Consider the following 15,613-nt stretch of genomic DNA (forward strand, 5'->3'; position numbering starts at 1 on the left):
TAATTTTAGCCCATTTTTTATATTATTTATTGTAAATATCCAAAAAAGTTGGAAAAGCTTTTAGATTAGAATGGCATGTAAAAAGCTAGTTGCTTTTTCAACCAATTATGGGATTTTCATAAGGACAGATTAACAAAATCACGCGCGTCGCAATCGCTGTAAACAGGCTGAAAACTGCAGTTTTAACTGAAAGAAGAAGGAGTGATCTGGGAGATCCGTGACCAAGCGTCCTGGTGTTTTACCCCCCTTTCGGAGCCTTCGGAGCCATCAGATTTGGGTTCCGAGTAGCAAAGAAGAAGCTATAATTTTGATATACGTTTTGTTCTACGAAAAAGCTCCAAGAGATCTAATGCCTGGAGATTGCTTTTGAGTAGTGCAAGGATTCCAGGTTCTTTCAATACATATTGATTCAATTCATTGTACTTTGTCTTTGTCGTGTTTACCACTTGTGTATTCTCTTTCTTCTCTTCCATCTCCTATCTCTACTTCCTTCTACCTCTGATCCCCGGTGGATTCGACATTTCGACAAAAACCCCTCCGACATCGTGAGACGCTCTTATGGGAGAAGCTTTCACCGCTTGTGTTAGAGCATAACAAGCAACTAAATGAGGTTGAAGCCCATGGTTCTGGCTCCACCAAGGCATTTACTGTAGGTACAGATGCAGGGAAGAAGAAGAAGGCACAAGCCAAGAACAAGAAGCAAAAAGACAAGAAGGATGAGAAGAAGCCCAAGTGCCCACACTATGGGAAGGGTACTCATCCCAAGGAGAAGTGTTGGCAAAAGTACCCCCTCTTGAAGCCCAAGGAGAAGAATTCGAAGGAATTGAAGGCTGCACCAGCGACGACAAAGTGTCTTTGTGTATGTATTTGCCAAGGAGGATACAACTCTTGCTTCTTCCACTCAGAAAAAGCCTTGGTTAGTAGACAATTGGGCCTCTTCTCACGACCTATAGACAGGATTGGCTTCACGACCTGAGTGCTAGAGAGGGCACAGTCACCATTGCTGACAACTCTACCGTTCCCGTTTGAGGACTGGGGACTATTTCTTTATTGCCAAACAAGCAATCCTCTTCGTCCAGAGTTCTCTATGTACACGATTTAGATTTCAATCTATTGTTTGTTCATGGTCTCACACAGATTGGGACCCATGTGGTCTTTACACAGGATGCGGTGACAATGGAGGATGCTTCTACAAGTACTGTTCTTTGGATAGGATCACAAGAGGGTGGGCTTTACATACTCACAGCCTTAGCCACGTAGTCTTCCCACAAGCTTGGGCTGCTTTGGCATGCTCGTTATGGTCATCCTCATTTTGATGCGATCTGACAGGCTTCTCGGAAGAAGGTGGAGGGACTTCCTGATTTCCCTCCTATTCACACTTTGCTTTGGGCTACATGCAGGGACTGATCAGTCCATCATCATTGTATCAGCATTCTTCTTCAGTCAGTGCAATATTCTTCCCTCATCTTCTGCTAGGTACCAAACTCTAGTAACATTGACAAGTTGACGGAGACTGGTCATTCAGAGGTCTGAAGCTTCTAAACTTTAAACAATAGGTGGCTCAAGCCTATGCCAATGAGAGCCGTAATACATCACACTTAGTTGCTATGATGTACTTATTCTCATGACCCTGGTCCGTAACTACTTGTCATCTTATACAAACTTTTGTGAGCTGTTTATTAATGAGTACCACATGAGCAATCAGATGCTCAGTGCATATATTGCATCTCTCTATACTCAAACAAATACACAATCCAGACAGATATACTTATAGCTGTAAAGAATATAACACTATCATAATTTAGGGCTTGCGGTGGATTAGAATATAAGAACAAACAGACCGTAATTAGAATGTGCTGACTTCAATTCTTGACTTAAATGAAATTTACCTTCTCAATAGAAATAGATGCAATTGCATCATAGATTTTTTGTGACCTTGTTATCAACTCCTCTGCCAGTCCAATAATCTGTGCCGGCTCTAGGTTGAGAATGAACTTAAAATGTGATGATTTCTCTGTAGAAAACAGTAAACCAGAGATGCAAAGTGATTTGTTGGCCTTCAATACTTGTGTAAAAATGGTAGTACTAATAAAGCAAGTGCTGGTGTTCTCCTTTTACAGATCTGATTGTATGTAAGTGAGGTAGAAAACATGCTTATTTTGATTTAAAGAACTCGTCAACAAAGATTCTGATTTGCATGCACAGCTTGACAGGAGGATCTACTTACGCAGTAATAATATCCCATTACATCAGCCCCAAAAGGACCTCTTTGCAATCTAGGAGTTACAAGTGTCATGCTTAACTTGCACAAGGAAAATGCATTTTAGTGAAACACTTAACAAAAACCAATGTTAAAGTACAATAAACCTGAAACAATGACAGAATTTACAATCGGACAGTAGCCTAGGCTTCCTGCTCTCAAGGGAAGATGTCTAATACAGGGGCTCCATGAAAGACCAACCATGTCGCCTAGAATTCCAAACCACATGAGATGATCTGAGGCAGAAGAAAGGGCCAAAATCCCCCAAGTAGCAAGAAAAGTGAAACCAGCCTTCCTTCCAAGGAAAGGGTGGTAATGACCTGATTTACACTAATTACAGCAACAATAAAATTCCTAAACTGAAAATGCAAACATTACCACTTAATCCTGGACAATGGAAAGTCTACTGGCCTCAAAACTAGCGCCCCTGCAAGTCAGTTCTGCGTGTGCACGCGAAGGAGTTAGGTAGTCCACCTTTCAGTCAGTCGAGGGAGAGCATGCATTCATCTTGACCAGGCGACATGTCAAGCTGGTCAGTCGCAACTTTTCCAGGCCAGCGTAGCAGCAGGCATGGGCAGCAGGTCAGCAGGCATCAGGTCAGTTTTGACTAGACGACAGCATTTCCAGGCAGGCGACAGCCTGGCGGAGACTAAGCGACAACAGGGGATTGCTCACGGCAGGTCAACAGCTGCATTTTTGTCACATTTTGGGCAGATTTTCTTCTGTTTTTTTTTTTTATTTCTCCAAGCAGACCCTTGCTCACTAATGGGGGTTTGCGCTTGCAAGCACAGTTCTCAAATTTGTGCATATTTGTGCCCAAAAATTTGGGGGTTTTCCCAGATTTAATGCTATTCATGCATAACAGTGACATTGGACCCGGAAATTGCAGAAATTGTGCACATTGGCCTTGAAACTTTTGGGGCTTTTCATGTATCAGTGAAATTTTGCTCAAATGAGCCGAATTTACTAACATTGGTGCACATTAGGGCCCGAGAAATTTGGGGCTTTTGCAAAATTTTGCTAAATTTGCATGTTTTATGCTCTCGGGAACATGTATTAATGCAATTGGGGCAAATTGGTCATTCGAATTTTGGGGCTTTTGCTGAAATTTGTGAATTTTGGCAAAATTGATGTGTGAAATGCACATTGGGGACATTGCTGAAGCAATCTTGGTGTTGTAAGCAGTGAAATTCGAGTTTATTATCTCCCACTTGTGAGATTTTGAAGAAATTACAAAGAATTTTGGTGTTTTTGTGTGTCGGAAGTGCTTTTGGGCACATATGTATGCAATACACATGTTAGGCAGCTCCTATTGAGTTGATGTATTGCTAAATATTCATGGCGCAGCAGTCTTAGTGATCATTTGCAGATCTGGGATTGTTGCAAATGTATTTTTGGTGGTATTGCTGAAGTGGGAGTCACCTTGCAGTGGTGTATGCATGGAATGTATGCCAAAATCTCAATTATATTAATGAAATGAAATTCATTCTTTCTACTACTGTACATGTATTTGGATCCAATCTTGCTCTTATTTCCTGAAATTTTGGGCTAAAATTAATGTTGAAGGGCTGCAAACGAGAGTCTTGTAGCTGACTCAAAATCCGTGTGAAAGCACTCTCATATGTTGGCTTAGACTCATCCAACTCCATATTCACAAGCTTGCGCATGAGATGCAGTTGATTCACTAGGGTTGTGTTTTCAGAAGTGTCCATTAACTTTTTCCATATGACATAAGCCGTATCAAGACGGTCTTAGACGCTTAATGTCTGTAAGTACATCATTAGACAAAGCCATTTTTATGTATGCAATGGCCTTCTTGTGGAGTCTAGCTAAGTCCTCATTTGTTATAGTTGTAGGCTTGGTTTCCAAGAGAGCATCATCACAGTCCTTGAGAAACAAGATGCCTTGCATCTTGTCCTTTCACAGATCAAAGCAAGTGCCATCAAACCTCTTGATTTCAAGAAGGGATTTAGTGTCACTATTGCTAGAAGCGTTAGGGGCCATTATTCAGCAAAGTGCCAAGTACCAATGTTGTATTTTATGATAGTAAATAACAGGCTGAATAATTGATGCTTTACTTTCAGCTCATGATGGGTTATCCCAATCATGGATAGTGGACAGTGGTGTCTCTTTTTATGTTACTCCCTCTTTGGAGTCATTTTCGGAATATACTACATGTTGCCTAGGCAAGGTTTACTTGGGCAACAACTATGTATGTGAGATAGAGGGTATACCATTCACTTGGCCCTTGAAAATGGCCAAGAGCTGATTTTACAGGATGTCAGCTATGTACCTGGCTTAAAGAAAAGTCTATTGTCAATTGGGCAACTTGATGCAAGAGGATATTTTACTACCTTTGGTGGTGAATCTTGGAAGGTCCACAAGGGCTCTATGCTGATTGTTAAAGGTAACAAAAAGAGAACTTTATACTATTTGCATTGTAAAGCATTACCTGGCAAGTTTTTGCCTGTGGCTGAAGTTCATTCACGGATGAAACTTTGGCGCAAAAGGCTTGGCCATATGAGCCAGAAAGGCCTTCATGTTCTCTCCTCTTTAGGGAGATTTGATGTAAATGGCTCTAGTCTCGACTTTTGTAATGATTGCATATATGGAAAACATGTAAAGTCTCCTTATTACTCTGATGTCGTTAAGAAGTCCAATGAATGCTCTTGATTTAATACACTCTAATGTGTGCACTATGCTTGTTATTTCACATGGGGGTGCACGATACTTTGTTACTTTTATTGACGATTTCAGTAGAAAGTCATGGATGTATGTATTAAAGAGCAAAAAGGAAGTGTCGAATGCCCTTTAAAAGGTTTCATGCTTTTGTTACCATATAGAGATGACATAAGTTAAAAGCTATAAGAACAAATAATAGGGAAGAGTATGTCTCTAATGAGTTCAAAAGTTTTGTGTGATACATGGCATTAAGAGGGAGCCGATAGTCCCTTATAATCCTACATCAAATGACGTGGCTGAAAGATATAATCGCGCACTTTGTGAGAGAGTCAGATGCATGCTGTCCACAACTAATCTCTCACAACAGTTCTAGGGAGAGGCTCTTAAAACTGCAGTTCATGTATACAATGGCTTTCCCAATCGTTCATTGAAAAATGGCATTCCTAAATAGATTTGGTCTAGCAAACCTCCTTCATATGACCATTTACGTGTCTTTGGTTGCGATACCTTTGTGCATGTTCCTGTAAATCAGAGGACCAAACTAGACATGAAATCCATCAAGGACATCTTCATGGGATATGGAGATGAGGGAGAGATGGCTTACAGAGTTTGGCTTTCTCAGGACAAGAAGATAGTACGCAACCGATATGTAGTATTTAATGAGGCAAAGTTGCTGAAAAATGCTACACAAGATGACTTGACAAAAATAAAGTGAAATTTCACCAACAACATCTCCTTCCTCTCTCTTGCAAACTGAATACACTAAAAATAACTCACCAACCTCTAAAGACATTTTTTAGTCTTGCATGGGCATTTTTGACAAGTGGCAACCTTTCTAAATAGTTTTTCTAGCATTATTTATAATAAATATTAATATTTAATCTTTAAATACTAATTATTAATCTAATAATTATTTCAGTGCCCTAAAAAATAATATGACTAGCCAATAATTAAATTGCCTAGACAACTTCCATTCCTGAGTGTCTCTACGCCATCTTTGACCATCAGCATGGCATTAGGCACTATTAAATACCACTTTCCTAGTGTCACCAACTAACACTTATGGACAAATGAATGACCTAGGCCAACAACTGACACCAAATACCACCAAGTACCTGTGCAGCATAACTTATAACATCTTTTGCCGTTGACATCTCGTGATTTCCTCGGATCCCAAGCTTGTAAATTTAATCTAAACCCAATTACACCTCACATATGCAACATTTACTTAACCATGTGATTAAAAATTAATCAACATGTTAAGTAAGGTTTCAAAAATACATGTCCTTATGACAAAGAGAGACACTCCAAAGATGGAGCTACATGAAATGAAGCATCGTTGTCAACAATCCACGATTGTGACAAACCATCATGAGCTAACAACAAAGCATCTATCACATCATTTTAGTGATATGCATGTTCTCCATTGTTATAGTATGTGGATTTGAAGATGCAACCAGCAAATCAACATCTTTATCTTCTTCTATCTCCTCAAAAACAACATTACATATCATATTTACTTTTTCTGTTTCTTTAGGGATAGAACTGTCATCCTTTTCATTCTTTTTGCATTTTGCATTAGCCTGCTTCTTGCATTCTTGTTTCTTTTTATAGTACCTACAATCGGATTTTTTATGCTCTTTGCATCCACACTAATAACAAGTGAAATCTTACTATTTTTTCTTACTTTTACTACGAATTTTATTCATATTAAGAGCATTTGACCTTTTTTCACTACTTTCTCTTAGATTATAGATTGATCCACTATTTTTCCTAATTGCTTTGCATCTAGTCTCTTCATTGAGAATAGAACCACGCACACCATCAAATGTCAAGTTAGGGTTGTTGCTCAATGACACAACCAATGCTTCCCATGAATCGGGCAAAGTCATGAGCAAGAAGATAGCCCTCAATTTAGAATCAAAAGCTGGCAAACCTGCATCCTGTAATAACTGGGTCAAAATACCAGTGAAAGCATCCAATTGCTCTGAGACAGGCTTAGACTCATCAAGCTTCAAGTTGACCAATTTTCGAATGAGATGTACCTGATAGACAGGAGTTGTATTCTCATATGTAGCCTTGAGTTTCTCCCAGCCTTGAGTTTCTCCCAAACTACATAAGCACTAGAAAGTCCCTTGATATCAACCAAGATATCATCTATGACAGCCATTGTAATGTAAGTAATGGCCTTTTTATTCATTTTAGCCCAATCCTTTCCAAAGATCAAAGCCATTGCCATCAAATTTACAAATCTCAAAGGCATTCTTTATGTCAAATGTAGATGCACTGCCAACCATCTCCAGCAATTAAGTACTGCAATAAAATGTTGAATACTTTCAACCAATAGCAAGGTTGCTAAATGTAACAGCAAGTACACACACTTGTACTTCCAAGATGTCAAAGACTACATCTTTTGCTACAATTTCAGTCTCAAGTACTGATTACAGCATATACACGAATCAAATCTGATACATTTGCATTAATGACAACTCCCACTTCAATAATACATCACCATAATGCCCAAATGCAATAACCCAAGTGTTGTGTATACCACTGTTTCACTGCATAATGAGTATTCAATTCAACAATACATATACCAAGAGAAGCTGCTCTTTTAGAACATTTGAAACATCCCAAGTTCAAATTTCTTCCACTCAGTCATGAATCTGCTGTAAATTTCACTATCAAAGCTGAAATCGGCTCAAAATGCATCACCAATGCGAAAAGCCCCAAAATTTTTACGGTGAATATGCCCCAATTGCATCAATACATCCTCCCAAGCATCAAATACGAGGAAATGTTGCAGAAATTTCACGAATTCTGCAAAACCCCAAATTTCAGGGTCCAACTATGCACAAATTTCAATGAAATTGGTCGACTGAGCAAAATTTCACTTATATATGAAAAGCCCCAAAATTTTCGAGGCATGTGCACCCAATGTCTGCAATTTCTGGGTCAACAGTCACTGTTATGTGTGTCCAACACCAAATCTGGGAAAAGCCCCAAATTTTCAGGTGTAAATTTGCACAGATCTGTGTTCTGTGCTTGTGTGCGTGAACCCCGTTAATAGATAAGGGGCCTGCTTCTGTTGCGTGTCACGCTGCCCCGTCGCTTGCAGAAAACGTCACCAGTCCTGCACAGGTGTTGACCTGACGTCGCCAGCCAGCCACAATCGCTGCGTACGCTGTCGCAGGTGCCACCAACAGAAACTGTCCCACCTGTCTCGCGACTGCTGCCTATTGCCTGCTGGAAGCATGACGCCCACTGCTACCCAACCTGCCTGAGCTGGTCGCCTGCTACTTGTCCATCTGCTGCAGACCTGATGTCGACAGTCTGTTAAACCTGTCAACTGCCTGTCAAACCTGCACCTGGTGCTGACCGTTGTTGCCTGCCTGGTACTGGTCACAACTGCCTGCACCGATTCTCGTGCTCTGATACCAGTTTGAAGAGTGTGTGAGAGGAAGCAATCAAGATTCAAAACATATGCGTTGATCAAGGTGCAGCAGTAGTTGAGTGAACAGTGAGTGCGAGTGAGAGTCGACGGATAGGTGTGTACTAGTGAGGTATGCACAAAGAATAAAAGAATATGTTTATACTTAGGGTACGGTGCACTTAACCCGCAAGGGTGTGCTCACATGTGTAAAGTAATATACACACATGGGAGTAGTGTAAGGGCCTTTACACCCAACAGCTGTTTGGAGGCATCCTACCAGTAGTCAAAATCATATTTGCTACATTTCGAGCTCCAAACAGGCCACCCTGCAGTCAGCCAGCTTGCTTGTTAGTTTCTGAGTGCTGACCATCGTATTCTCAGCCACATGTGTGTTTTTATGCTATTGGATCTGCATACACTACTGCCATCATCATCAGACATCAGTAGAACCCTGTGGACTGCTGTTGCTATGTTTTGGGATCCATCTCAAGTATAGCACACTCCAACAGGACTCTTAGACAACTCTGCACCAGTCCTGGAGACACTTGCATCATCTACAATCTCGTTCAGCATTCTACAGATTGTGTTCCCCATGTTGTCAAAAATGTTGCATTTTCAATGTGTGCCATACCTTCACTTCGCATGGCAGTCCTTGGATAGGCTACTCAATTGCCATGACCTAGTAAGCAATCGTCAATGTAATCTAGTACACTGGAAGGGTAAGGAGTGAAAACCTACACTGGAATGGAGGTTGAAAGCCTCAGCTAGACCTTAGTCTACTTGCACAACCTTCAAAAGTCTAGGCCAGACCCTCCGTCAAGGTAAATGGCACAGCCATTATCCAATGCACGCAACCTTATTTGAGACTGCCACCGCACATCCAACCAGAATAAGCCTTGATTGTATATGTGTTGCTTATAGAAGCAACAGATTGCTGCAGTTCACTCTACAGGCAGAGAACCAGCGCAGCAATGTCTAGTATGTATGTAAATGAAGGTTTTTCAAAGCACATTGATTCACAAATCTTCCTGATACTTTACTTCCGAACAATACGACTTAATGGACGTGTGACACATGTGATACTGATTTTGACAAAGGCAAGCCTTTCCACTTCTTCATAAAACAGCGTGCAAATTGAAAGAAACAAACAAAGTAGGACAACAGCGTGTTAGCAGAGTCCATAGGGAGACACACAAGAAATTGCAGGCCTAATGCGTGGAAATAAGTATGCTGACATTGAAGGAAACATGTGCTGACCTTGGGATGGACCTCTGAAGATGCGGGATATGAGTCTACCGACGATCAGGACACCAATGGCAACACCTGCGACGCTAACGGCTGTTTGCTGCTGGCTCCCCCTCTTCTGCGCTGCCATTGCTTCTCGTTAAGAAAATGCCAGAAGACACGGGCGTCTTACGGCAGCATCAAAACTAAGTAAACCCTTCTTTAATGCTGGATTATTACAGAGAGAAAAGAGCTTGCACTCTGGGCTGGGAGCGCCCGTCACTTTGAACGTCCCTAACAAGCAGGTTTTTTCGTTTATTTTAGTTGTCAAAAGAACAATAAAAACATGTAAAATTGGCCCCGGGGGTGGGGGGGAACATGCAAATCATGTTGAGTGTTGGACGCCAAATGATATTGTATTACTTGAATTTCAGGGCATACATTCATCATTGTAATCACAAGCCATCAAAATCCTTAACTACCAACTCAACAAGTGGTCTTATTACAACATTCTTCTCTATGACAAGCTAAGTGGAATCGTAAATATTTTTTATAAGATACAAGGTGCCCTCACCGTTGCTTATGAGAATGGAACCCTTGACCTTTTGTGGAATTCTACATTGTTGTAAGAGTCATAGCAGATTTTAACACACCTCCTCACTACCCACTTAAGCTAGGGGATTATGTGTTGGCTCTAATGTTGTTCATATGAACACTTGTAAGGTCTATCAAACTAGCCCAACCCTCCAAGACATATCATGTCCATAAATTTTTCATACATCAAAGGGGCCAATGTGTAGCTACTACATCTATGTGTTGAGTTTATGGAGGCCTTAGGCTCAAGTGACTTTGCAAGGTCAATTGATAAGATGTGTGTGAGTTTATAGAGTCATTAGGTTCAAATTGACTTTGCAAAAGGCCTTGGGTTCAAGCCTTAAGGGCAAGTCTACCTATATGGGATGATACATGGGATTCTAAGTACAAAAAAAGGGTCAAAAATTTACACAGTGGGGGTATAAAATAATATGTTAGAGATCTTATTTAAGTGTTGCACATGATTTGCTAAACAGGATCCTAACTCACAAATGTATTATTACCGTACCACAAGGCAATGTGACTACAAAGACCTATTAAAATATGCATGGCCCCAAACATACTTGTGTTTTAGTCATGGTCAATGAGAAAGAGGAAGGTGATAAAGATGAAGAGCAAGACCAACGACAATCACTACTAACAAACTCTACTAAAGACCTATCGCTAAATATTATTTGTGGAAGTGAAGAAGAGGAGAGACAAAGAAAAAGAAAGTGATGAGATTTTTCTTTTGTTTTTAATTTATAAAATAGGTTACATTTAAGGATAAATCAAATAACCCAAAAAAAATCTTGGCCTTTAAGTCTAGGCGTAAACCCCTTTAAAATTTTACTTGTTCATATTAGTTCAAAGATAAAATTTTAATGTTAGACTTCAATCTATTTACATCACCTATCCACTCATATCATCAAACTTTAACTTTGAAACAGGAAGTTGAGTTGTCAAGTCCCCCAAAATATATATCTTTTTCATTAGGTGTACTCTGATTGGACCCTCACCCCAACTATGTGACAATTTTGTGAAAAATAATACATGTGCTTTTCTGTATATCACTATATAGCAGTAACTATCTATGTGCCATCATATATAAAAGGCACTTTGTTAATTTATTCTTTATAAAGTTATATATGTCTTGTAAACATTTTCTTTTCCAACATTACTTAAAGCATCCAAATATTTGCCCTCTATTGGCACTAATTTGATGGCAAACACTTACTTTTTATGGGTTGTATATTGTGTAGTATATCTAACTATGAAAATACCAACATGGTCTCTTTTAAAAGGTGTGAGCAAACAAAAATGTTCTCTTTGAAATATATGTGATTGAAGCATTTTGGATATTCTTGTATCAACCCTTAACCCTAGAAAGTCATTTAAAAAGCCCTTCATGTGCAAGTTGAGTTAGTGTTTTCCTAATAGGTTTCTCTTGCCCTATCTTCAATAAATTGTAAGGTCTTTCCGTCCTTAAGGATTCCAAATCCATGCCTCTCTAACAACTACAAAGATACACATGGGGCATGCCAACTTGAAATAACCCAATTTTCCACATTAAGCAACAATAAGTAAAAGATCCCCATGCTAAGTTCATGGAAATGGAACCAAGTATCTACCATTAGTCTCGATTGCTTGGATCTAGCTTCTCTAAACTAGAATTGCTTGGTTGCATTTGTGCTTAGTTTACAATCAAGTATAGGCTATATCTTACCTCCTTTTATGAAGGCGCCAATATATTTCTAGTGCAATAGACTTCACATACTTGGTTGATGACAAGTGAAAACACAGTGCTATTTGATGATCAAGTCCCTTGACCCTTTTAGAAAAAGGTAGATTATTAGGATATTCGAAATTCCAACTAAATCATCAACCTAATGTTCATCACATGCAAATATTTTCCTTTGTTTCTTGGAAACTTTTGTACTTAAAAATGCCTTTAGAGCTTTGGTCTCCTTCAAGGAATTTAAAAATCTCCATGGTCTCTTCAGACTTAGAATTTCAAATTTTTAGTTGCAATAAGCTAATACCATATGACTAAGATATTAGGTGCTCCACCTATGTGGGTTATAATGGCTGAATGATGAGCAATAAACTAATATCATATGACTAAGATATTAGGTGCTCCACCTATGTGGGTTACAGTGGTTGAATGATGAGCATTGGGCTATCACGAGTTCCTATTAGAACTTGAGATTTGGAAGTTATTTGCAATATGTATTTCTACTTTTTTAGCATTATTTTTTTTTAAACTAAGAAAGTTGGATGCTAAGCATGAGGTTGGTTATTTTGATACTAAAAGTTTCATGGAACATTATGGAAATGGAAAATTGGTTGGAATGATCCTGCAACAAACATTGGATGTTGGATACTAAACATAAGCTTGGTTATTTTGATGCTAAAAGTTTCATGGAAGTTTATGGAAATGGGAAATTGGGTGGAATGATCCCACAAAAAATGTTACTATTTGTATCACAATAACATAGAAACTAAGTAATGTTATGAAATAATGAGGCTCTCGCCCAACCTATCGACATTAATTGTCTGTATTTTCATCATTGTTGTTACTATGTTTTGCAACTTTAGCCTAGATTCTCCATCTAGGAGACCAACTTGCTAGTATCACCAACTTCCTCATCATTGAATATCTTTCAAGCTATGTTTCAACATGCATCACTTAAGTTTCATCGGCCTGAGTCCCTTAGAGATGGTGAATACCCATCAAAGTCCTTTGTTTCCACTCCTAACAAATTTGGTGCAAGGTATGTTTGGTGTTGATTCCATTGGTTTCTCTTTCATTAATCCAACTAAAGTACATGTAAATTACTATCGAGACCCAAATCCATATGGGTATGTTAATTCATGTAGTGGTGGGTTAAAGATAAAAGGATTGGTAATGTTTCTCAAACCCATACTATTTCCAATGATGTTCTTTTAGCGAATCATTTAATTCACTCACTCACATTCAAAACTCACCCATCCCACCCAATTCATTCATTATGTTGCCATTGCATTCACACCACACCTAGGGAGGAGTTATTTGTTATGTTCCATCCTAATGCCTCAACTAGGTTGAGGAGGTGCATTGTTTATAGGAGCTCCACTCTTGAACCAAGCACCTTTAGGACCCAAGAAACAAAGTTTTTCGTCCCACATGTATCATGCCCTACCCAAATGGGCACATAATGTATGCACATGTGAATGCCTAGTATCATATTGTATTTGAATTTACCACCTTCAATGGACATAAGTCACCTAGGCAAGCACCTTAGTGCCTCATTGTTGCACTAGGCCAACCACCTTCCTATCCATATCCACCTAGTTGTGCAATACTTGCATACCAATATCTATCCATATCCACCTAGTTACGCAATACTTACATTACCAATACGCACCTACCAATTGATATAGCTATAACATGTTATGACAAAACAGAAAGTGCCAAACCTCTAAATAAAATGCTAACTGACTTGATGAGAGAAAAAACTTGATAGTTAAAAAGGCCCTACAACTATCCAATTGGCCTACTTCCCAACATAAAAACAACGTTAGAGCTCTAGAAGTCTTCATTTGACTCAAGTCAAGGCTCATGCGGGCATGAGATGAACACAAAGTCAAGTTTTAGGGTAAAGAAGTAAAAAATGTGTTGGAACATGTCAATGTCGATGTAGTCTATTGATGAAGAAACCAACCAAATTGCATGGCCCCTCTTTGGATAACTCAACGAAAAAAGGTGGCAAAAATAGGCTAATAGGAGTGGGGAGACCTCGAACAAGTCACATGGGTATCCATTGGGAATGGATGAGCTAAATCATTATCTAACCAAAAGACAATAGCGAAGAGCTATCAATGACACCAAAAATCGCCCCTACTAGAGCTGAACATTAGGGACCAAAGGGCACAACATGGGCATGCTAGTAATAAGAAAGGTAGTTACACTAATGCAATATTTTCATTGTGAAAGAGAATTCTTTGTGATTTTGGGCATAATACGATGGTTCAAAAAAAATAAAATGGAAATGCTATTAGTTTTTGAATGTGGACTTAAGAGTGAGGGGTTATGCATCATTACGTAGATCTATGTGACTTTTGAAGATAAGGTGAGCTTAGATCTACCTAATGCAAGGTTCCTTATAGTGCCATTACATGCTTTCATATGCCAAGTGTTTATATAGGGTTTCAATTCACAAGAACAACTAGTTCTTCCAATGTGGTTTCATAGATCATGAGTGTGGGAGCACAAATGGTACATGTTGATGTTGGTGCTAGATTGTAGAGTGTTGAACAAGCTACTCATAATTACCATGTAGAGATCCTCCTTCACAACTTAAAGGTCAAAGACATAATTGTAACTCTGGATAGTTGAAGACATGTGCATAAAAAAGTATTGATTGTCATCTTTGGTGAAACAAGGTTTGGAAAAGGTATTTAAAATTGTAACTTCTACTTTGGCTTTTCAAGGGTGTATAAACTTCAATAGAGTCCATAAATATATATTAAATCTCAATCATAGTAATATAGGTTAATATTAATTTTAGGTGGATAGTAGTGTTACATCTAATCAAAGAAGGCAAGACAGCTAGTTGTTTTGCACATTTACAGGGATGTAGAACTTTTTTGGTGACTAGAATTTTATAATAGGGTATCTTGTTTGTGGAGCTCGTCATTAGCTCAAAACATAGCTATATCATGCCTTATTTGGATCAGTGATCCAAAATACATATACATTTTGTGATAGGGGGTCCTTATGGATGGCAATCTTTGGTGGTTGAAAAAGATGTTGAGGAAAGTATTGATGGCATCCTTTGGGAATTTCTTTACCTTTAAGAGTTATTGTATTGCTATTGTGGTACTCCAAGGGAATGGATGAGCAGTATATGTGATGTAAGATGCTCAAGAAGAGATTAGAGATTGGAGATACAATAACAAATCTTGCTCTCACCATTGGGGGATTCTATTGGAACTTGCAATGACGATTGGATACACGGGTTGCATGCATTGAGAGTGTCATGGACCACTTTTAGATTTAATGTAGGATGTTGCCAATATCTTTGCACAATATATTTTTGTACCAACAATGAAAGCAAGTGGCTAAAATTTATAAATGAGAAACCTCAAACAAGCTATGTTGGTTGCACTTGAGGGTGGTAGATTTGTATTGCTAATGTTGAACCATGAAGTTCTATGAGTTCTTGATGATTGAGTTGGATTCTCATAGAGAGGGGCACAACATGTTTTCTAGATGGGTTAATACAACATTTTGGTGGCACTTTCTTGTCATTTCTAGATTGCTTTTTGGGATAGATCAAGCAACATTTCATGCAAGAGATTGCTCTTGTTTTTGGAAGATTGAAGGTGCCAAAAAGGTTGGTCATTAATATGTACATTCAAAGTGCTTATGGTAGTATCTTTTGTGTCATGAGAGCGCT

At 38.9% G+C, this 15,613-nt stretch overlaps 1 protein-coding gene across 2 annotated transcripts in view; it reads right to left on the reverse strand.

Moving 5' to 3' along the window:
- Positions 1 to 9,874, reverse strand: part of LOC148022917 (Zincin-like metalloproteases family protein) — a 127,509-nt gene extending 117,635 nt beyond the window's left edge. Inside the window, exons 1-2 of one of the 2 annotated variants that reach the window (XM_087695853.1) lie at positions 9,633 to 9,870; positions 1,890 to 2,014 (exon numbers count right to left, since the gene is read on the reverse strand). In XM_087695853.1, the coding sequence (XP_087551979.1) occupies positions 1,890 to 2,014; positions 9,633 to 9,750 (243 nt within the window). In that variant the 5' untranslated portion in view covers positions 9,751 to 9,870. Of the gene's footprint in view, positions 1 to 1,889; positions 2,015 to 9,632 lie in introns of both variants that reach the window. The other variant, XM_087695854.1, reaches the window with a different exon arrangement.
- Between the last annotated feature and the right edge of the window lie 5,739 nt (positions 9,875 to 15,613).

Source organism: Lygodium microphyllum, chromosome 16 (genome assembly GCF_053477565.2).
Source record: "Lygodium microphyllum isolate KBCC chromosome 16, Lygodium_microphyllum_v1.1.10, whole genome shotgun sequence".
Lineage (NCBI taxonomy): Eukaryota > Viridiplantae > Streptophyta > Polypodiopsida > Schizaeales > Lygodiaceae > Lygodium > Lygodium microphyllum.